The sequence below is a fragment of the Leopardus geoffroyi genome, chromosome E3 (assembly GCF_018350155.1).
Source record: "Leopardus geoffroyi isolate Oge1 chromosome E3, O.geoffroyi_Oge1_pat1.0, whole genome shotgun sequence".
NCBI classification, from domain to species: domain Eukaryota; kingdom Metazoa; phylum Chordata; class Mammalia; order Carnivora; family Felidae; genus Leopardus; species Leopardus geoffroyi.
The window spans coordinates 34,738,436-34,760,934 of NC_059340.1; the positions used below are offsets into that span (position 1 = coordinate 34,738,436).

The 22,499-nt window shown below is 55.4% G+C and overlaps 1 protein-coding gene across 8 annotated transcripts; it reads right to left on the reverse strand.

Moving 5' to 3' along the window:
• Positions 1-994: 994 nt before the first annotated feature.
• On the reverse strand, positions 995-21,380 carry METTL22 (methyltransferase 22, Kin17 lysine). Of its 8 annotated transcripts, XM_045460009.1 has the most exons (13): positions 21,269-21,379; positions 18,247-18,412; positions 15,020-15,373; positions 9,833-9,907; positions 9,599-9,743; positions 8,755-8,828; positions 6,880-6,951; positions 5,491-5,544; positions 4,702-4,782; positions 4,388-4,490; positions 2,363-2,531; positions 1,855-1,966; positions 995-1,107 (listed from the first exon to the last, which is right to left on the reverse strand). In XM_045460009.1, the coding sequence occupies exons 2-13, from the start codon at positions 18,350-18,352 to the stop codon at positions 1,019-1,021; spliced, it is 1,434 nt and encodes a 477-aa protein (XP_045315965.1). In that variant the 5' UTR covers positions 18,353-18,412; positions 21,269-21,379; the 3' UTR covers positions 995-1,018. The 8 variants fall into 8 exon arrangements, with proteins under 8 accessions (XP_045315965.1, XP_045315967.1, XP_045315968.1 ...); XM_045460011.1 differs by lacking the exon at positions 1,855-1,966 and having other exon boundaries at positions 21,269-21,378; XM_045460006.1 differs by lacking the exon at positions 995-1,107 and having other exon boundaries at positions 1,849-2,238; positions 2,279-2,531; positions 21,269-21,380.
• Between the last annotated feature and the right edge of the window lie 1,119 nt (positions 21,381-22,499).

Here is a 22,499-nt window from a genome sequence, read left to right on the forward strand (position 1 = left end):
TCTCAACTGTTCGGTGGATGTAACCAGACTACTAATGTCACGTCCCGGCTGGGAGGATGAGGTGAGTTAATCTGGTGTCCGAATGGAGCCAGAGAGATGCCAGGAGCAATCTGGGCTGTGGAGCAGGCAGGGAGGCGCACATGCAGGGCCCGGGGCCCAGGCCTGCAGAAGCAGCAATATGGGAACGGGATGTGCAGGGAGGGCCCAGGCAGCAGGAAGTGGGACCGGACCAGAAGGAGGAGGAGGGGGAGATGGTGGGAAAGGCCGTAAAGCAACAGGAAGGGGTGGAGACAGGAGGGCCAAAGAGCAAAACATAAGAAAATCAGACGGAGATGTGCTCCTGTGATACAAGCCGAGCAGGGAGCCCCAGCGTAGGAGGGGAAGGAGCCGGGCTGTGGGAGGGAAGGCTGTGGTGCAGATCATGGCACGGACCCCGGGGCAGCCACACACGGTGGGGAAGAGCGGCTCTTTCTGTTCTGGGCTCCCACGATTTTGGTTACAAAGAGTTAAAACAGAAAATAAAGGTCACTTGGCCAGCTCCTGCCGCCTCCTCTGAATGGGCGTCCCCAGAGGGACAGGAACGGATCACAGGCAGCCTTGGAAGGAAATGAGGCTGCTTTGCCTCACTCTGCGTGGTGTTATTGCCGCCAGTGTGGCGTGGACATTAAACACATCTGTGAGCAGGTGACAGAGGGGGGCACTAAATGCCCCGGGCCGGGTCCTGGGTCCCCTACCCCCAGGAGCCATCCAAGTAGTCCACTCAAGTGGAATCAAGTTGCGAATGTTGATTCCAAGCCAGCTTGCAGCTCTCGAGACGGCCCTGGAGTGTGCATGACGAGCTGGCCGCACGGAAAACACGGGCAACGACACGACTTCCAGCCCAGAGCAAGAATGCTCTCCGGCTGCTGCTGGGAGGCAGCAACGGCCCCAGAAAAGTCTTGAGGCCTGTAACGTACACGTGCCACATTTTTAAAACGATAAAATCTCAAGCACATCACTTTGTGAGCTTTTGATTTTATTAGAGATGTACTCTAAGAACAGTTGAGAAGCCGTGCTTGGGGATGCGGTGGGTCACATCACCGGTTCCACAAAGATCTTCCAGAGCTCCTGCAGCAAACAGAGAAAGCGGGGGTTCCTGAGGGGCGCAAAAGAGACCTCACGATGTCAGAGAGGCAAGTGATTCACCACGGAGGACAGCACACGAGCTGCCCCAAGGGTGGGGAGCGCCTCCTGATTCTGTCGCTCTGCCTCGCCACCGGAGAGCGAGGAGCTGGACGGACGAGAGGACGTCACACAATCAAGATGGGCCAGAAGAGGGTCAGCCAGCCACCGCTTTCCCGTTTGGGGAGCTCTTAAGTGCCATGCCCCGTGGCCGCTGACTTTCCGGGCCGCGTGCCTCTCCTCCTACCGCAGGCAGGCGGAGAAGGTGCAAACACACACCAGCTCCTGGTGGAAACCCGGCGTCCTTGCGGGCAGAGGATGGTTGGCCGTCTGTGGGGGGCGGCCCGGAGGCAGCGGAGCCAGAAACACAAGGTGGCTGGCTCCTCGCGTGCGGCAACCACACAGATTCAGCGCCGTGCTTGCTGGGCGGGCTTCCTGTTGGCCCTCCTCCCTCCTGTCCTCCTCAGAACTACACCTGGTCTCCATGCACCAGGAGAAGGGGCACCCACAGCCAACAGGCAAGGAGAACAAAAGACATTAATCCCGGACCTTTGGACTGCAGCTCCCAGTTACGTAAGTGATTATTATCAAGGGTAATTTTGACTTCTCAGATTTCCTCCATGAGGGGGGTTTAAAGCTGTAACAGGAAGCGGCTGGGCCCCAGCTCCGTGGCTGCCTGGCGGGGTGACTTACCTGGTCTCGGCATCAGCTGAGGCCGGGGAGGAAGGAGCTCGGCCCGGTACCCGACCCGTGTACCGCTACTGGGAGGCTTCCTCAGAGGCCTAGTCTGATGGACCCAGTGGGCCTGGTCGGAAGGGCCACTGGCCATTAGACAAGCCTGCCCAGTCTGGGAGGCCAGCCCATGTGCATGGCGAAGGTGTGGCCTCCAGCACTGGGGCTCCTGCATCGAGCACCCCACCACGTGCCCCCCGGCGGACTTCCTGCACCCCAGCTGCCTCCTGTGCTTGGCCCACTTCCTCCGCAGCAGGAACTGCCCGCAGGGAAAGAGCACCCTGTAAGTCCAGGGCGACAGACGGCCCGCAGACCCACGTGCAGACACGGTGGCCCCTCACGATGGGGAGACCCCACCGCCGTCTTTGGTGTAGCCGCCCCTCTGCCCCGGCAGCACCGGGGTGTGGTGCCTGCGTGTGGGGGCCCTGGGTCCGCGGCGTCGCGCACGGCAGTGACAGCCCGCACCTACCAGCTGCTGGATGCGCTCGTAAACCAGGAGCTGCGGGAAGGAGGCCTCCACCCGCTCCACCGCGAAGTGCAGCCGGCCGTCAGCGAGCCCCTCCAGCCGCCGCAGCCAGGAGCGGAAGTGGTCGTACGCCTCGCATGTGACGTCCAGGTGTCTGAGTGTGAAGTTCAGCCTGCAAACAGGCAGGCGACACACACTCACCTCGCCTTCCCGCCGCCTCCCCGACCGCACTCCCCACCGGTGGATCTTCACCGCGCGCCTCCTGGTGCTGAGCACTGGGCGCGCTTCCTTCCTGAATCTGCAGGGGAGCCCGGGAGGTGGTTCCACTTCACAGACGCGGGAACCGGGGCTCAGGGAAGTTGAGTCAGGTGCCTGAGATACCACCGCCCGACAGACGGGCCCCGCCCTGGACTTCAAAGTGGTGCAGGAGGCGGACGCAGAACACCGCGGGCTGGCTTCCCCACTTCCCCGGCACAGAATCTGCGCCTGGGGTGCCCCCGGCTGCATATGTGACCAAAGGACGACGGGCAGGGGCCTCAGAGCAGTGGGCACCGAAGGCTGCCGGGAGGGGGTGGGCCAGGGCGACTTCAAATGGGTCCTTCCAGAGCCCTCCCGGCCCAGCTGCTCGGCCATTTCTCCACCCCAACCTGCAACACGACTCAACCTGAAACTCAAATTCTTTGCCTCTTTCCCTTTGCTTCCCCACATCTTTCGCTAAGAAGAATTTCCAACAGTGTGATGGACGGCCCCACTTGCACCACCACCGGCTCACAGCCGCTGAGGCCCCCTGCGTACCCAGAATGGATTATTAAATAGCTAAGGCCAGCCACCACAGCATTTCTCCCACGAAGATGGACACAAGCATCTCAAAAACATAAAGCCTCTTCTGTTTCTTTGTGTCACCTAAAACAAATCTAATGATAATTCTTTATCATTCCAACATTCAGTTGGGGTTCAACTTTTCCTGACGGTCTCGCGTTCTCCCTTGGTGGTCTATAAAACCAGTTTCCAAATGAGATCCACATGCTGTCAGTGGTCACGTGTGCCTCAAAGGGGCTCCTTGACATTTTAGGTATGAACGATACGCCCAGATGGATGGTGTGGATACAGCCATGGTCATTTCTGTAGGGTGGATTTCTAGATGCCGGACTGCTGGCTCACTAAGCACGTTTGGTTTCACGGCTTTTTTTTTCTTTTTAAGATTCTATTTTTAGGCAATCTCTGCACCCAACATGGAGCTCGAACTCACAACCCTGAGATCAAGAGTGGCAGGCTCCACTGACTGAGCCAGCCAGGCACCCAGGTTTTATGGCTTTTGCTACATATCCTGAATTGCCTTCAGAAAAGTTGTGGGCTAGGGGCCCCTGGGTGGCTCAGCTGGTTGCGTGTCCAACTTCGGCTCAGGTCACGATCTCACGGTTCGTGAGTTCAAGCCCCACATCGGGCTGGTGGCTGTCAGCACAGAGCCTGCTTCCGACCCTCTGTCCCTCACTCTCTGCCCCTCGCCCGCTTGCACTCTCTCAAAAATAAATACACATTAAAAAAAAAAAAAAAAAAACAGGACAAGTTATGGTCTACCACATGATTGGAGGAAACTGTGAAAGGTGTCTGCTTCTACCATGAAATGCCATTCCCTCAGCGGGAGCCCCAGGGCTTCCGGGTGGAGGGGTCCGTCTGCACCGGGGGAGGACAGACGGACAGAGGCCCGGGGTGCTGAGGAGACAGACGGCATCCTGGAGGGGACGTTCAGAGAGAGAGGCCCTGGACAGCGTGGTGGCCACGCGTCCATGGTGCAGCTACGTTCAAGGGCTCGTCTGCTCGCAGACCAGCGTGACAGGCTCCCTGGCACCCCTCAGCCTTCCTCTCCACCGGCAGGGCGGGGGCGGCCGCAGGCACACACAGGGCCGGCGGGTGACGCGAGGTCACGCGTGGGAGGGGCGGCACGGGCTGGCACACGTCAGGGGCTCCGTGCGTGCGCGTCGGGACGGCGCAGACAGGAGCGCACTCCAAGGGGGGCGCGGAGCTCACCGCTTCTCCACAGACAGAATGGCCGTGCAGGCGTTCTGCAGCTTGTGAGCGAGGCGGGACAGGGTTTTAAACAGAGCGTCGGTTAGGTCATCGTCGTAAAACACTGCGGGGAAGGAAACGGGCATGAGGGGAAAACCCACCACCACAGGCAGATCTGCCCCGGGAGGACCCCCGGCACTGCACCGAGTCCCTAGAAACATGCCCCCGCGACGGTGCTCAGGCTGGAAACCGCAGGCGGGCACAGCGGGCGCCTGGGGGCTGGGAGGGCTCCGCGGAGGAGGGGTGGGGGCACCGCTGCGACCAGGACGCCTCACCTTCGGCCGCAAGCAGGATGGTGGTGTGGCTGTACAGGTCAGAGACATCTTCCTGCGACCAGCTGAAGGGGACCTCCGGATCTGTGAAAGAGGAGAGGCCACTCTGTGCACGGCCCTTCCCCCGTGGGCCAGCGGGGAGTGGCGGGCACCAGCAGGCAGGGCTGCACCCAGCAACGGCACGCGTGGCTGCCAGGGGTCTGCCTCCCCACTGAGGGGCGGGCACTGCTGCCCCGTGAACTGCTGTGCGGCCCTGAGGAGGGTGCTTCCCCTCCCAGGGCATCACACTGGAGTGGGCGTTACTAGACATGCCCTCAAGGGCGGCTGGGGAGCTCTGGGGCTATGGGCAGACCCTCGACACGCAATGACTCTCTCACCTGACACCTGACGGGAAAGGACACTTTACACACAGCAGGCAGTTCACACAAGCATGTAGGTCTGACACAGCCCGGGTGATCAATTCAGAAAACTCCCCCACCGGGGGGCCCTGCCCTTAGGACAGGACAGAGTGCCGTGTGCGAGACTGCTTCCCAGCCCTGGGCAGGTGCTCAGCCCTGAGCGCCAGGCCTCACCTGTAGCTCAGGGGCCACTGTGCCTACTGTACGGGGATGCTCCCAGTCTGAGTGACAGAGCAGGTGGAAGGTGCCAGGAGCTGACACTCATCAGCCGACGGAGAGAAGTGGCCGTGGGCCGAGGGGCTGTGGCACAGCCGGGAGCCTGCAGCTCAGCCCAGGCCACAGGGAGCTAGGACAAGCGGCCGTGAGTCCGCTGGGACGGGGGTGGGGGGCGCACCTGTGCACAGGTCGTCGCGGAGCCAGTCCAGTTCTTTGACCTTAACCACACCGCCTGCAAGAGCAAAACCAGACAGAACGTCCAGACTCTAGTAACAGTCGGGGAAGAAGATAAGCCTTCCCATTCTACGCCAAAATCCCTCCATCCAGCACGGATCCCTTGGCCAGCACGGAGCGCCAAGCATCAGGTCTGGCACCGGACACGGGGAATACAAAGGTGTTTGAGATGTGTCCCTGTCCTCGGGGACCGGCAGCCCAGGAGAGACTGGCGGGTGGGCACACACCAACAAGGCAGGGGTCAGGGCACTGTGATGAGGACAAGCCGAGCACAGGAGGGAGAGAGGAGCTCAGGTGTCAGGCGGGGGTGTCAGGGAAGGCTCCAAAGAAGGTGAGTCACACCTGCCCCTCCCCTTCCACCCTTGTTGACTAGGCATTCGACAAACAATGTGACGGGGATCAGGCAGGCCCCGTGGCCCAGCAGGGTGTCACCCAGTCACACACAGGTCAAAATGCAGTGGTTCAAGGCGAAGCCAGGCTCTGGTAGGGAGCTGGGACCTCATCTGGAGGTCTGAGCATGATTAGGGGCAGCAGCACGAAGGGCCGGGGTTGGGGGGGTGGGGGAGCCTCAGACAGGCCAGGGTGACCAGAACGGAGGGAGCCCTGTGAGGCAGGCGTCGCAGACGGAAGGGCCAGACCCCAGCGAGATCCGGGACAAGCAGAGGGGTCCGGTGTGCACTCAGACAGCAGTGGAAGACCTGGAGGGCCTGAGGCCCGTGGGCTGGAGCGGCCGGACAGTGGGAGAGCGCCCCCGGCTGCTCGGGAAGGGTCTGCACATACAGTCAGGGGAGGGTGGCCGCTGCTTCCGTCACATGAACTGGATTCTGCGGGTGGTGTGGCGGGGGGGGGGGTGGGGAGGATGACGGTCTGGGCAGAGGGAGGAACTTGTGACATGAGTGCCCTGCTTGCCAGTGAGGCAGTCAGTGGAAAAGGGAGGGGGAGCAGGCAAGGGCCAGACCACGAGGGCTGGGAGGCAGAGGGGCTCAGACTTCACCCTTGAAGCTTTTTCAGAGGGGACTTAAGGGGTCAGGCTTCCATCGTCACTCTAGATGCTTCCCGGAGGACACCTTGGGCGGGCCACACAAGGAGCTGGGAGACCAGGTGGGGGCCACTGTGATGTCCAGGAGGGAGCGAGCTGAAGCGGGACATGGCAGGGGATGCAGGGAGGAGGACAGGGCGCGAGGACGGAGTCATCAGACGTGAAGCTCTGGGAAGCCAGGGCGGTGCCCAGAAGGGCCGTGGCCAGACCCCATCTCCCAGTGTCACAGTACAAGGTGCTTGTCCCACCTGCCAGAGAACCCTCCCCCCAGCTGGAAGACCCACCGGGCCTCACCTCCAGCGGCAGTCAGGTGGCCGTTGAGGGCAATATTTCGCTGGCACATGGCCAGGAGATCTGTGCCGACATCTGGAACAAGAGAACGGCAGGCCATAAGACCCCAGCCGTCACCACACTGTCATCCCCCGGTCTCTGCCTGGAGAGAGCTGGGACGACAGCATGACTGCAGAGAGGCACCAGACGAAGAGGAGAGCGTCTCCCGCGTGCGCACTGCCACGGTTCAGTGTGCTCCCCTGGAGGCTCTTCTCGATGACCTTTCCCTTAGGGAAGAGTTGACGGTGCTGGTGGGGACGGACTCTGTGCGCGCTCCAGAGGGAAGGGGTGAGGGCTCGCAGTGCGGTTAGCGCGTGTGACACAGACGCGGGTGTTTGGATGTGACGAATCGAGACACACAGCGGGTTCCAACGAGCCACGGGTGCCCTCCCGTGCATGACTCGCCGTCACGGCCGTCGTGCGTCCCGGGCCTCCCACTGCTCTGACCGGGTGGTGTCTCTCACCATTTCGGCAGAACCCAGGCACGGTCAGTGCATCCATCCCTGATGGGCACGGGGTGTGGGCATCTTACCAAAACTTACCAAAACCCCTAACATGCGTCAGGAGAACGCACGTGTGGAAGGCACCGAAGGCCGTGTGGTGACGCCTGCCTGGCCTACGGCTGTGGACGCCCAGACCCTGTCCCACCACTCACTGCAGACTCAAGGAACGCGCAGAGCCTGGTTGTGGGGGAAGTGCCCTGCTCAGCACAGGGACACATCTGTCCCTTTCCCTGGGCCACTGGCTCAAGGGACTACTGCACACACCAGTCCAGCGGCTTGTCAGTGTTTAGGGCAGTTCTTGTCCAAATAGATCTCGTGTGGGATTCTGACACAGAAAATGGGACAGAAGAGAGCAGCTTTGGCCGAGGGGGCGTGGTGGTAGACCAGAGGCCTGGGGCTGGCCCCCAATTATCCCTCTGCCAGCTGCTGAGGGAGCTCTCACAACTCTGCTCCGTGGGAAACTCTGTTCCATGAACCACCGGCACCCTCCCCACGCCCCACATGACAGTAGCTGTGTGTATGACCTGGGGCCGGCCACCCGACCTTAGCCTTAGTCTGCCCACCTGGACAGACTGGTGCCTGGCTCCCTGGCGAATGCCCGGGCTCACTGTGAAGGTACAAGCAGGTGCAGAAGCACACGAGAGGCCGTGCAAACTGCAGCATGCTGTCTAGAGGCAAGGTCTCTTCTCTGTGCCAGGAAACCTCCCTCTCGGGGGTAAGACAGCTTGGTCACGTCCTGCAGTTGGGCACCAGGCACAGGGCAGAGCACCCGCGAGTGGCATTATGGCCTGACTCTGAGAAGCGCTCGCTGGCAGCCGACACGACCCAGTGATGGAGCAAAGGCGGGGGCTGCCCCGCGGACTCCCGGCAGTGGCTGATGCAGAGTATCTGCCAGGCGTGCCCCGTCCCAGGCGACCCCCAACCTCCCTTTCCTGTCTCAGAAGCAAAAGATGGGCACCATGAGCAGGTGGCCGGGTGTCAACGAGATGCAGACCACAGCAGCAGATGCCCCTTCCAGCCTAGCAGATGTGGAAGATGTCAGGCACAGCGACACTAGCTGATGAGCTACTGCCCTCTTACGAACTGGTTCCTACTCTCTGAAAGGGTGTGTGGGCCAGCAGGGAGCTGAGATCGCTGCTCCCGCGTCGAGCTGCCGGCGTCATCGCCGAACTATGGTTAAGTAAGACGTCATCACTGCGGGGAGGGGAGTGAGGGCTACACGGCATTTGCTGTAATATTTTTGCAGTTTCCACGCCGGTATAATATTATTGCAAGATAAAACACTGAAAGAGAAATCCCTTGGCAATGTGTAGCAAAAGCTTATAAAGGGTCACGCCTGCTTCTACGAGTCCAGCCTGAGGACTATGAGACAACGGGGCACAAACGTGCTCACCACGGTGCAACGGACAACTGTGAAAAACACAAACAAACAAAAAAGACCAAAACGCATGGCAACCACCAAAATGCCCAGAGATAAATATTACCTGGTCATTAAAAGTCATACTTATAAATAATTTCTAATGACTTTGGAAAATGCTCTTGGAAAAACGTTTTTCAACATTTTTGGCAACACACAGCACAGAATACACAGTCTGATCTCAGCTACTGTCTGGGAGTAGGTACGCTCCAAAAAAACCAGAAAAAAAACCCCAAAAAAACCACAAGGGAAAAAACTGTGTAATGATCGCAAAGCTCCCTGCAGACAGCAACTTCATCTGTTCTATTCGCTCCTGGATCTCCTGCATCTAAGACCCTGTCTGGCATATTGCCAGCCAGAGCTCCATAAATTGCACACTGTTGAATGGATCTGGGGTTGGTAACAAAATGAGTAAATTGTATCTGCTGCCCTAGAAAGCTTCCACAACACGTAGGCAAGATTTCTACAACCGAGAAAAAAACGATAAACCCGTTTTCAAGCCTTATAAAAGGCATGCTCCTCGCGGTTTTCTGAGACGTGTGCTCTTTCCCAGGGTGATGGGGTGTGAGAGGAGGTTTCAGGGGGGTAGCTGGTGCCTCCTGGAGTGAGGGGTCCTGCACTGTGGGTGTGGCCGGAGAAAGGAGCAGAATGGGATGGCAAAATCAACAGCGGCCAAGGCCCAATTCCCAGCCGCTCCTCCCTTTCTGATAGCACACTCCCTGCGAAGAGACGACGTCCCCACAGCCCGAGGTGGCGGGCTTACCTGTACAATATACCGTGCGTGCCACGGTGGCTGCGATGATGCTGGCCAGCCCCGTGCCCGCCCCGAGCTCCAGCACGGTGCGGCCCTGGAAGAGGTCCCGCTGAAAGAGGATGTAGTCTGCCAGGAGCAGGGCGCCCCGCCACACCTGGAGGAGACACGGACCAGGAACGACAGGTGACGTGAGGCTCCGGGGAGACCCCACAGGGCCACAGGAAGTGGATGGGACCTACCCACCTGCTTGCCAACATCCTCCAGGGGGGTGGCCATGGTGTGCTCTGGACAGGATGGAGACCAAAAGAGAAAGGGCCACTGTGAAAACGCAGACAGACAGAACAGAGACAGACGAGGCGCCTGGCATCTGCAAACATGGCCAGATGGGCACTGAAGTTGGGCGTTCTAGAGAGTGGCAGAAACACAGGCCACGCAGCAGTCGGGGCGGAAGCGGGTGGGTGAGCGTCACTCACAGTGCAGGCCCTGAGGCTGCTCAGAAAACCGGGTGTCTCGGACCCACAGCCTGAAGACTAGGGTCACCGTGGGTCATGGGCCCACCTCGTCAAACACGCACACGGCAGGCACTTCATGATGCTCGATAACTGCATGTTACATTACAACATACTTCTGTTGTCCTGATCAACTGTAAGCTGGTAGGAGTCACAACGCATTCTAAGTATTTTCTTTTTAAAATTTTTTTTAACATTTATTTATTTTTGAGACAGAGAGAGAGCATGAATAGGGGAGGGCCAGAGAAAAAGGGAGACACAGAATCCGAAGCAGGCTCCAGGCTCTGAGCTGTCAGCACAGAGCCCAACGCGGGGCTCGAACCCACGGACTACTAGATCATGCCCTGAGCCGAAGTCGGCTGCTTAACCGACTGAGCCACCCAGGCGCCCCATTAATTTTTAAATTTTTAAAAATTTATTTATTTTTCAGGGGGAGAGAGAGAGAGAGAGAGAGAGAGAGCGAGCACGAGCGGGGGAGGGGCAGAGAGAGAGGGAGACACAAAATCTGAAACAGGCTCCAGGCTCCGAGCTGTCAGCACAGAGCCCGACGCGGGGCTCGAACTCACGGACCGCGAGATCATGCCCTGAGCCGAAGTCGACCGCTTAACCGACTGAGCCACCCAGGCGCCCCTCCAAGTATTTTCTTACACTTACAACCACACCAGAAGTCAACAATGCAACTTGGAGCTTATATCCTTTCTTAGGTGAACTATGATAAGAAGTCTTCTCAAGCGCAAACTATATTCAGCTAAAGTCGGTGGAGGTATGGGGGCGAGGGGGAGAGAACAGAAATATGAGACCAAAGGGCAAAAGGAAAATGGCAAATATCCTTGCTGTTAATCAGAGCTGGCTGTCGTATTTCTTAAAAAATTTTTTTCAGGTTTATTCATTTTTCAGAGACAGAGAGATAGAGTGTGAGTGGGGAGGGGCAGAGAGAGAGGGAGACACAGAATCCGAAGCAGGCTCCAGGCTCCGAGCTGTCAGCACAGAGCCCGACTCCCGGATGGCAAGATCATGACTTGAGCTGAAGCTGGACGCTTAACCAACTGAGCCACCCAGGTGCCCCGCGGCTGCCATATTTCTAAGCAAGATGGTGACAGCCACCAGAGGAAAATGCACACGGCACGCGCACAGGGGGGCATGCACACAGTGGGGCAGCTCCGTGTGACCGCCAGCCTTGCACAGATCAGACCACACGCTCACAACAGGAGCAGGGACCGAGGCCCACGGGGATGTGTCCCCACGTGCCCTCCGTGAGGGTCTGCCCGAGGAGGCGAGGGGGTCCCCGCGCTCTCAGAGTGCCGGCATCTCAGGGAGTCCCGTGAAAGCTGAGAGCCGTGCATACGAGTGGGGTCCAGAACACAAGGCAACCTCTCTCGTGCTCAATCAAAGCGGCAGCCACCTGTCCCTGGGCCAGGGGAGAGACCGGTCGTGTGCGCTCCTCCTGAGAACCGGGGCCGCTGCTCTGTGGGCTTCTCCAGGGTAAATCTGACCCAAGAGTTTTGCCCGACGTGCAGACTTAAAATCTGATCCCTGAACACATGACTGACCCGCTGCCTGGTGGCACCTTGGCTGGACGGGACACTGGTGGTTCGGGAGAGGCCACGTCTAGCCCCGACACGCACCCTTCAGGACTTCAGGCCACCAGAGCCCAACACGTACCCACCCACCAACAACAGAGTCCCTTCACTGAACACTGACTGGACAGATGCCCCCTGAGCCAGGCCAGGGGCCACCGAGGTTGTACCTGATCCTGACAACAGCCCTGTGAAGTAGCCATCACCACCCCACCTACAGACGAACACACTGAGGCCAATGCGCAGCACTGTGGTTGTAAAAGTTATGGAAAAAGCACCTTTTCTCCAAACCGGGCACCATGCCAAACGCTCTGAGAGCAATCTCTCATTTCACCCTCAAAACCACCAGAGGAATGGACTTGGGTGCTATCTCACAGATGAGGAAAGGAGGCTGACAGAGGCAAAGCAGACAGCCTGAGGTCAGAGCTAGTAAGTGGCGGGCGTGCGGTTGGACCCAAAAGGGTGCCCAGGGACGCGGTGTAAAGAGCAATGGGCAGGGGGACCCCTCTGGCAGGCTGAAGAACCTGGAACTGAGAGTGGCAGGGAAGAGGCTTCCCCGGGGTCCTGTTTCTGCAGCCCTGCTCCAGACCCTCGGTGTCGGCTGCCCCCGGCCTGCCCCCTCCCCAGTCTTCGCACCCCCACCACACACCATCCCCTGGGTGCGGCCCGTCTTTCCTCCCGTGGGCCTCCTCCCATGCTGAGGACTATGCCCATGAGAAACTGGGCTTAGCAGATGGGCTGAGACAAAGTTTCAGAGTCTCGTCTATGTCTCTAGACCTGTGGGAACCTCCCTCTCTCTCAGCCAGCCTCCCTCCCTGCACTCAGAGCAGACCCCAGGGACTAAAGCTAACGATGTGGCCAGGCACTGTGCTAAGAGCTCTTTGCGAGCCATCTCCTCGTTCTTCACAACCAGAAGTGGTTACACCCATCTTACAGATGAGGAAATAGAGTCTGGAGAGATTAAGGGAACGTGGCCAAGGGAAGAGGCACGGGCGTCAGAAGCTGACAGCCTGAGTTCCAGCCCTGCCTCTTCCTCTTCTCTTTGGGTCTCAGTTTATCTATAAAGCAGAGAAAATGACCATAATTTACTTTGAACCTTGGGTCTGTGGATTCCTAGCAGGTCCATGGATAAAGTTTTTAAGTTTTTGACAATCCCTTGAAATGACCTGGAAACCATTCTCTTTCTGTATTTTTTAATCGGCTTCTGAGATGCGTCCACACCCCGAAAAAAATGACTTGGTTTGTGGCTCGGAGGAAAAGGGTGGTCAGGAGACGGACATCAGCTTAGCATCCGCTCTGTACCAGGCCCCGTACAGACACTTACTGGGCATTATTTATTACATTATTATCAAAAGGCAGTATCCTGGACTCTGTTTTATAGGTGCAAAAACAGGCTCTGGGTGTGCAAGACACTTGTCAAAGTCACCGGGCTTGTGAGGGTGGTGGGGGGTCAAAGCCCAGCTCTGCCGGTTGCCAGAGTCCAGGACCTGGTCCCTTACATCACAGGTGGAACAAGAGGTTACTGCTGGAAGCTAATTTAACTGCCTTGCACTCCCCTCCCTCGGGGCAGGTAGGACTGAATGACGCTTGCTGAAAGGAAGGGACCCCACCATGAGGTCCGTGAGATGGACTGGCCGGGAACCTGGCCATACACTGGCCCTTAGCTGTGGGACTTTGTTCTCAGGTGGCAAGATGGTAAATTCTCAGCATGTTAAACACACACGCATGCCAGAGGCCGAACCCTCAGTATGAACAACCAAGTTGGCCACTCTCTGCTCAGGGAAGCCAATTAAGTGACGAGTGAGAGCAAAATGAGCCATCATGGCATTCCCCCCAACCCCCCTGCCAACAGCTCCCCAGAACAGAACTTTCCAATGTTCGGATCATGTGACATTGAGTAAGAACATAGGCTGTGGTGTAGACAGACCTAAGTGGGAATCGTCATCCTGCCACTGACTGGCTGTGTGACCTAGGGCAAGTTCCTCAACCTCTCTGAGCCTCAAATCTCACATCTGTGAAATGAGCATGCTCACCCCTGGAAAGGCTGTGAAGAATAGAGGTAATCCATGGAAAACATGGAGTAGGGTTCTGGTGTGAATTACACATCAGCCCCAACGGAACGGTCTAGAACAGTCGGCCTCGTGCCAAGCAGACACTCAGCAACTATGAGTCGTATGGCTGCGCGGATGGAGAAGAGCTGCTCTGCTTCTGAGAGGGCCCTAACTGACCCTCCGGCCCCAACCTGCACCGTTGCCAGGGGTTGTGGGACCCTGGATCTCAACGAACGGACTCAATTCAGAGTTCTTTTCCCCCAAAACAAGCAGTGTCGGGGTGGCAAGAGGCCTGGCTGTGGAGATGGACGGCGTGGATTCAGAACCTCCTCACTGCCCCCCAGCTGCGTGGCCTCAGCTTGTCACCTCCTATCTGTACACTCCCCCTGACCCTCGGAGCAGGGCTGTCAAGACTCCTTTTTACGAAGCGACGCAGATAAAATGTCTAAACACAACAGGTGTTTAACATCAGTGGCTCGCTTCCGGCCCCAGCTCCCTACCGCTCCTGGCGTTTCTAATGTGCCCGCTTCCAAGATCTGAAATCCTGGTGTCATCAAGCCCCTGTGCCCAGCGGTGACCACGTGATGCTGCCCTGCACGCCTGCCAGAACTCATTCCGGCCCTTCTCCTGCCACGTCACCGCCTCCCCTTTCCCAGCTGGCCTCTAGCTCCCAGGCCGTCTGATTAGCCCACAAGCCTCCTCCAGATTAATTCTGGTCCACCTCCTTCTCCCCACCTGCCATGCTCCAGCTCCAGAATCTCCCATGGCTCCCTGTTGCTGGCCAAGTTTTCCACAAACTCTACCCTGACCCATGGCCCCAGCACACTGAGTTGGATCAGAACATCGACGCAAGAGGGGTAAAAGCAGGGCTCCCTGGAGGAGGCGAAGGCTAAGCTGATACATATAACAACTAGCAATGTGTTAAGAAAGCAAAGGCTGGGGGCAGGCTCTCCAAGAGGGAGGTGGAGCACAGCAGAGGCCCGCAGCGAGAAAGCGTATAGAGGGGTGTGCGGTGAGCACAGCCATGTCAGACAGGGCCTTGCGAGCTATGCCCAGTGGCCTGGACTGTACCCTGGGGGCAGTGGGGAGGGGACCTGTGTGTCCTGAACAGCTCCCCCTACAGGCAGCGGCACCACCTGCTCTCAGTTTCCGCGGAGCTGGCTCGGGTCCCTTGTCTGGTCCTACTGCACCCAGACTTGGGCCTGCACACAGAGCCCCCCCCACACAGCCCATGCCCTGGGCCGTGATCAGCACTGCGGTGCGACCCACAGCGCAAACCGGACCTGCATTTACCTATTCTGACGATATCCCGGGGGCTGCTCTCTCGTGCTCCATCTGCCAGTGGGTCCTCTTCCTCCTGCGTTAGAATCGTGGGATGTACCTTGTCTCTCGGAGGCCCTGCTGGCTCGGGGTCCGAAGCAGTCGGTGGTCTCCTCTCCACGTCCAAATCCCCGTCTTCGTCCAGCCGAGTTCCCAGCCCCACCTGGCTGGTGGCATCACTGTGGCCACTCCCCGGAGGGGGCCTGGCACTGCCCGGCCCGGATGGCGGCGTCTCCTCGGCAAGAAGAGCGCCACGACCATCACCCTCGGCCCCTGAGTCTGTCTGAGAGTCTCGGTTCCACAGAAGCTTGAACTGGGACAGGAAAACTGAAAGGCAAGACGAACACAAAAGGAGAGTGTCTCCGAGGTGTCTCCTCCTTCCAGAAAATCTTATTTCCACCCAGAGTTTTAAACGCCAGATGGAGGCATCCTAATGCCCGCAGCAAAGGCCCGCTGGACTCAGCCCAGATGCTGGGGCCACTGAGAGCAGCTACCATGTGATGAGCGTCTCCCGTGAAAACACTTAGCTCTCATTATCTTAGCCCTCCCTGTTGCTATGAAGATAGTGGCACCAGCTCCATTTTCAAATGGGGAAACTGAGGCTTAGAGAAATTAAATGGGTTGACAAGGCCCCACAGCTTTGGACATGGCTGAGGCAAGACTCAAACCCAGTCTGCTCATTCCTAAACTGATGCCCTTCATACTACACTGTTCCACCTCTTAAGATCTGGAGGATGGGGGGGCTTGGGTTACTCTGCTGGTTAAGTGTCCGACTTTGGCTCAGGTCATCATCTCACGGTTTATGCGTTTGAGCCCCACGTCAGGCTCTGTGCTGACAGCTTGGAGCCTGGAGCCTGCTTCGGATTCTGTGTCTCCCTCTCTCTCTGCCCCTCCCCTGATTGTGCTCTGTCTCTCTCTCAAAAATAAATACACATTAAAAAAAAAAAAAAGTCTGGAGGATGGGACAAGGACACCAAGTAGCCGCCCCCATCTGGTGGCTAGAGAGTTACTGAGACAAGTTTCAGTAAAAGCACAGGTTCCAGAGAGGGGGGCTGGAGGCAGGGGTGCAAACCCTCCACCCCCCCAGGCTGTCTGACCCCAGGCCAGTCACCGATCTGTTCTGAGTCCCAGGCTCCTGAGTTTAGGATCCACACGGGACACAAAGAAAGGGGAGCACTACAGAGGCACCTTGGTGGCTCAGTCAGATGAGCCTCCGACTTGGGCTCAGGTCATGATCTTACGGTTTGTGAGTTCAAGCCCCACGTTGGGCTCTGGGCTGACAGCTTGGAGCTGGAGTCTGCTTCTGCTTCTGTGTCTCCCTCTCTCTCTGCCCCAACGCACTTGCATTCTGTTTCTGTCTCTCTCAAAAATAAATAAACATAAAAAAAAAATTAAAAAAAAAAAAAAAGAAAGGGGAGCACTGCACCCAAGGACAGGCTAATACAGGGAAATCAAAGCCAGGGAGGGTGGTCAGGGAGGACCTGTGTGAGGTGACATGTGGAGTCAGGGCTGGGAGGGAAGAACCTTCTGGGTAGAAAACCGGTGAGAGCCAAGGCACTGAGGGAGGAAGTGCATGCAGCACATAAAAGACGGAAAGGAGCAGAGAATGATCAGTGTGGACACACAGGCAAGGGCTGGGTCAGGCTGGGCCACATGGGCCAGGCAAAAGAGTTGATTGTATTCTAAGAGCAAGAGGGAGTCACTGGAGGGGCTACATCAGGTCACTGATGTGATATGCATTTTCAAAAGATCCCCTCGCTTTGGGGGAGAGGAGCAGGGGGAAGGTGTGCAGAGCAAAGCCAGGGAGCCTGGGGGGAGGAGCTGGAGGCGAACAAGTGATGCAGGGGGCCGATGAAGGGGGCCAGAGTGCCTGTGGTGGGGGCGCCACTGGGAGCCCCAGCCTGTCTCCCTCCTGGACCACGGGCTCCCTGAGGGCAGGGCTTGGCTCATCCCCTACTGCACTCCCAGCATCAAGTCCTGGTGCCTCTCCCCCTCCACAAAGTAGGTGCTCAGGAAAGCACAGTTTACTCTATGAAAGAGGGCGCTTAAGTGGAGTGAGGTCGTGCACCCCAATGTTTATAGCAGTACTATCGACAACAGTCTAAGTATGGAAAAGAGCCCAAATGCCCATCAATGGATGAATGGATTAAGAAGATGTGGTGTGTACACACACACACACACACACACACACACACACACACACGTACAATGGAGTATTACTAGGCAATCAAAAAGAATGAAATCTTGCCATGTGCAACTACATGGATGGGATTGGAGGGTATTATGCTAAGTGAAATTAGTCAGTCCTCGAAAGACAAACATCTTAAGACTTCACTCATATGAGGACTTTAAGAGACAAAACAGGTGAACATAAGGGAAGGGAAACAAAAATAATATAAAAACAGGGAGGGGGACAAAACAGAAGAGACTCTTAAATATGGAGGATAAACAGAGGGTTACTGGAGGGGTTGTAGGAAGGGGGATGGGCTAAATGGGTAAGGGGCATTAAGGAATCTACTCCTGAAATCATTGTTGCACTATATGCTAACTAACTTGGAGATAAATTAAAAAAATAAAATTAAAAAAAAAAAAAGTGGAGTGAGGTTGGGGTACCTGGGTGGCTCAGTTGGTTGAGCGTCTTAACTCTTTTTTTTTTTTTTTTTTAATTTTTTTTTTTTCCAACGTTTATTTATTTTTGGGACAGAGAGAGACAGAGCATGAACGGGAGAGGGGCAGAAAAAGAGGGAGACACAGAATCGGAAACAGGCTCCAGGCTCTGAGCCATCAGCCCAGAGCCCGACGCGGGGCTCGAACTCACGGACCGCGAGATCGTGACCTGGCTGAAGTCGGACGCTTAACCGACTGCGCCACCCAGGCGCCCCAGGCGTCTTAACTCTTGATTTTGGCTCAGGTCATCTCAGTTTGTGGGATCTGGCCCTGTGTTGGGCTCTGTGCTTACAGTGTGGAGCCTGCTCGGGATTCTCTCTCTCTGTCCCTCCCCGGCTCACACTCTCTCTCTCTCTCTCTCTCACTCACTCAATAAATAAACGCTTGGAAAAAAAAAAAAAAAAAAGAAGTGGAGTGAAAACAGCTGAACGATCCAATCTTCCCAATCTTCTCCCCAAAGAGAGAAGTAGGAGAAAACAAACACAACGGGGTCCACAGGGTGCTGGGCCCCTCTGCACGCACCCGGGTCTTACCAGGCTGCCCCATGCCGTTCAGCCGCACCATGAGGTGTCTGTGGTTCGGGGTGTAGAGGTGGACGTCTGACAGCACAGTGTCACTTTTGAAGGTGACCTCGTCCATGGCCAGGGTGGGGGCCAGCTACCATGGCCGGGCTCCACGGGAATCATGGGACAGGAGCACCTGGAAGGCAAGATCAGGTCCTCAGGATGACAGGTCTCAAAGGGGAACAGTGTAAATACTTAAATAGCTTTGCATTACCCCAGGAGAAAATGCTTCCTTTTGTAATTCTCTTCATTTTTCCTAAAGGAGAAAGTCTCACGGCCTTTGCAAGGGCCTTCGCGAGGGAAAAGAATCCAGCTAGAACTGTTTTATTTTGTTTGTACTGTGTTTGCACAGTAATCTTTTATTTATGGCAAGGGATCCGAATTTCCATGTATACTGATACCCTTACCTTTTAATTTCCAGCTCTTCTACTGTGAAAATTTTCAAACAGACTAGAAAGCTGAGGGCATAGCATGATAAACAGGCATATACCCGCTGTTTAGATCCAATGATCATCACCACCTTGTCATAGGAGGTCAAATGATCTACTGGGGTTTTTGTCCTCCTGAACTGAGAGTAAATTCTAGATATTTTACCTCTAAATTCCTCTACAGCATCTGTCTCCTAACACATGTTCTTACTTTACCACAAGACCATTAGCAGATCTAAGATGATTAATTCCTTTGTATCATTTAAAACTCTATCCATAGTCAACTATCTCCGTTTCTCATGCAAATGTCTTTCATAGCTGGTTTTGCCTAAAACAGTATTGGATTTACAAAGTCAATTCAATTCGTGCTTTGCATTTATTTTCCCTTTACTTTTTTTTTTATTCTAGAAGTTGACCCTAGCTGTCCAAATGCCCTTCGTTGCTTTGAAACTTTCTTTTTAAATTTAAAAAAGAAAAAAAAAAAAAGAGTAGATGCAAAGGAAAAGCAACCAAGGGGCGCTCACTATACAGGTGATATGTAGATACAGGAAATTATGCAGGTTAACACAGCAACAACTGAAGTCTGGAAAACCACGCCTGAGGCAAAGTGGCCAGAAGAGAAAGGCTCCCCCTCCAAACCGAGCGGTCCGCCTCATCGAAAAGCATCAACCAGACCCATGTCTACACCCCAGTCTCCCACCTTGTGGTGATGAGACCTGGGGGAAATTACGTCACCTATCTGGACCTGCTTCTCCGGCTATATTCTCACTGTGCAGGGGTCCTGGGGCGTAAAGCACTGAGCATTGTCCGTGGTCCACAGCTGTTAGTTCCTTGTCCTGGGGGTGGTTTCAGGCCTTTGGCCCAAACCTGCCCATAACCCCTGACAGGACTGTTCCTTACCTGGCTTAGGTGTGTGCACTAGCTGTGTGTGTTAGGCATGTCATGAAACCTCTCAGGCCTCCATTTCCTCAACTGGAAAACGGGATGATTAACACAGGCTCTCCTTGCAATCTGAATGCACGTACTGTCACAATCTGAGCACGTGTAACAGAAGTTCCTCGGTTTAAGGACTTGACGTGGGGGAGCCGAAGTTTCACAAAAGTTTCCAAAAGTTGTTTCGTGAAAAAGCTGACACCTTGTTAAATTAGTCTCCATGCTGGCTCTTCCCACATGACAGTGTAAGCCAGGACAGAGCCAAGTGGGCTGTGAAGGGAGGCTGTGAAGCTAGTAAAATGATGCATGATTTCATGATGCCAGTGGAAGTTATGGAGGAGACATGCCCCATCCTCAGGCAGAAGCACTCAGCCAATGAGGACTGGAAAAGTTAGGCTGGATCCCAAAAAAGGACCGAAAGTCTTAAAGGTAGATGTGGCTCTCCCAGCACTGAAAGATGTCCTGGGGGAAACTGAGGACTTCCACTTATAGTTTTGGAAGAAAAAAAAAAAGATCCCCTGTAACGATGCTGTGAAAAGTCAAACTTGAACCAAAGGATGCTGTTTCCTGCCATAGTGACATTTTGTTGGAAAAATGACATCCCACAAAGGAGCGTAACATTACAATTACACATCAGCTTTTCTTAAAGACGGACCAAAATAATACTCATATTCTTAAATGCTAGTTGAATGTTCGGTTTTAAAAGCCGAATTACCCAGGATTCCTGGAAATGTGCCCTACAACTGAGAACCAGGAAGTGGAACCCCTTTAAAGGGCTTCTTCTAGAATCAGTTATGGGGGAATACATGTGTCTTGTACATACCTTGGGGCTTGTGTGAGGATTAAACGAGACGAGGATCAGTTTTAAGGGTTGGGTCAAATAAAGAACAAGACTAAGTATCAGTCATTATAGCAACAATCGTAATTCTTGACGAGCGTGCTTGGAGATGGAGAAAGGCAACAAGTTTTTCCATTTGGGAACAGCTGACTCGGAGTATCTGTCTGGGAATGCTACAAATGGATGTGCCTCGACCCGCTCTCCTCACTGGAGAGGAGGGAAAGGGCACCCGCACTGCAGATGGGATCCCCTCCGACTTCCTTGGGGCTGCAGGTTCATCCCGCAGCAGCTGCTGACAAGTGTGTCCTTGGCTCTTAAAAGCTGTAGGGGCTAGACTAAGACGCCGTCATGGTTTCTACGGCGGTTCCCGTCAGGGTTACCCCCCAAAGCAGTTTGCTTTCTCTGACAGTAGGTGGCCAGGCGTGGGATAATACAGACCAGGGGTGAAGACGGGGAAGCTGGAGGGGCCACCGCTGAGAGTTGGGGTCAGGGGCCCCAGAGACCTCCTCCTCCCCCGGGGCTCTTTCCGTCCTGCCTCCTCCCTGAACCCCTTTCAAAAGTCATAGTTCGGCCTCGCTCTCCCTTCTTAATCCGGAACCGAGGGGGCTGCTTGGGCCCGGGACAGAAACTCACATGACAAGAGGGCTCCTTCTCCCTACACCCTTGCTCGGAAGGGAACAGAGACCGAGCGGACTTGGGCTTTAGGTCCATGGGAGCCCGGTCTCGAGGCCAGGCTCGCTACCAGGAGGCTCCCTGCACTCCCCGCATCCGGCCGCCTCTCCTAGGAACTTACCCGCCGCGAGTACCAGGACGGAGTCCGGCTGAGCCTTCTCAACCCCGGGCTCAGGCGGCCGCCATAATAGGCGGCCTGCGCAGGCGCGGCCCCGCCTCCTCCGCGCGCGTCGGCCGGCGCCACGCCGTAACCACGCCCACCTGCTAGAGCTGCCCGGGCGAGGACTCTCGGGACCCTTCCTTAACAGGAAGCTGGTGGCCCTTGGTCCCTAGTACTTTGTCCCTTCTTCCATTCAGGAGGCCTGACACAGACCTGCCATGTTAGGCCATGAGGGTCCTACCTTAAGTTATGACCCAGTGGCAATCCTACGTTGGGGTCAACTCCTCCAGGAAGCCTTCCCTGAGTCCTCTTCCTCCAGCTTACATTGACCAGAGTCTGGGCTCTCCCAGTCCGCTATACTCCGCCTATCAGGGCATCTGTGACTCTGGTTGTCAAGACCTGTTTACCTGTTTCCCTCACTAGTTCTGAGTGCCTTGGGGGCAGAAGCAGCTGCTGGTTCACATCTGCAACTAAACTTCTCCCTATCTGGAAAGGATAATAGAATAATGCTTGTAAAGCAGTTAGCATCATCCTTGGCATGCTGTGAGTACCCAAGAAATGACAATTATAAGGTTTTTTTGAGAAGCTTTTATTTTTATTTTTAAAACTTTTATTTATTTATTTATTTATTTACTTACTTCAAGTTTATTTATTTTTAGAGAGAGACAGCATAAGCAGGGGAGGGGCAGAGAGAGGTGGAGAGAGAGAATCCTAAGCAGGGTTCACACTATCAGCACAGGGCCCTATGTGGGGCTCGATCCCACAAACCGTGTGATCATGATCTGAGCAGAAACCAAGAGTTGGACACTTAACTGATTGAGTCACCCAGGCACCCCTTTAAATTTTATTTTTATTTTTTTTCATAAGTGTACTCTTAAATCTCCACCTTGTATTTCCCCCATCCCCCTCCCTCCCCTTTGGTAACCATCAGTTTGTTCTGTATAGTTGAGAGTCTGTTTCTTGGTTTCTCCCTCTCTTTCCCTTTGCTCATTTGTTTCTTAAATTTCACATGAGTGAGATCATACGGTATTTGTCTTTCTCTGACCGACTTAATGCACTCTGCATTATACTCTCCAGCTCTAACTGCGTCATTGCAAATGACAAGATTTCAGTCTTTTTAAAAGGCTGAATAATATTCCATAGTGTGTGTGTGTGTCAGAATGTATGTTTATATAAATATATATATTTATCA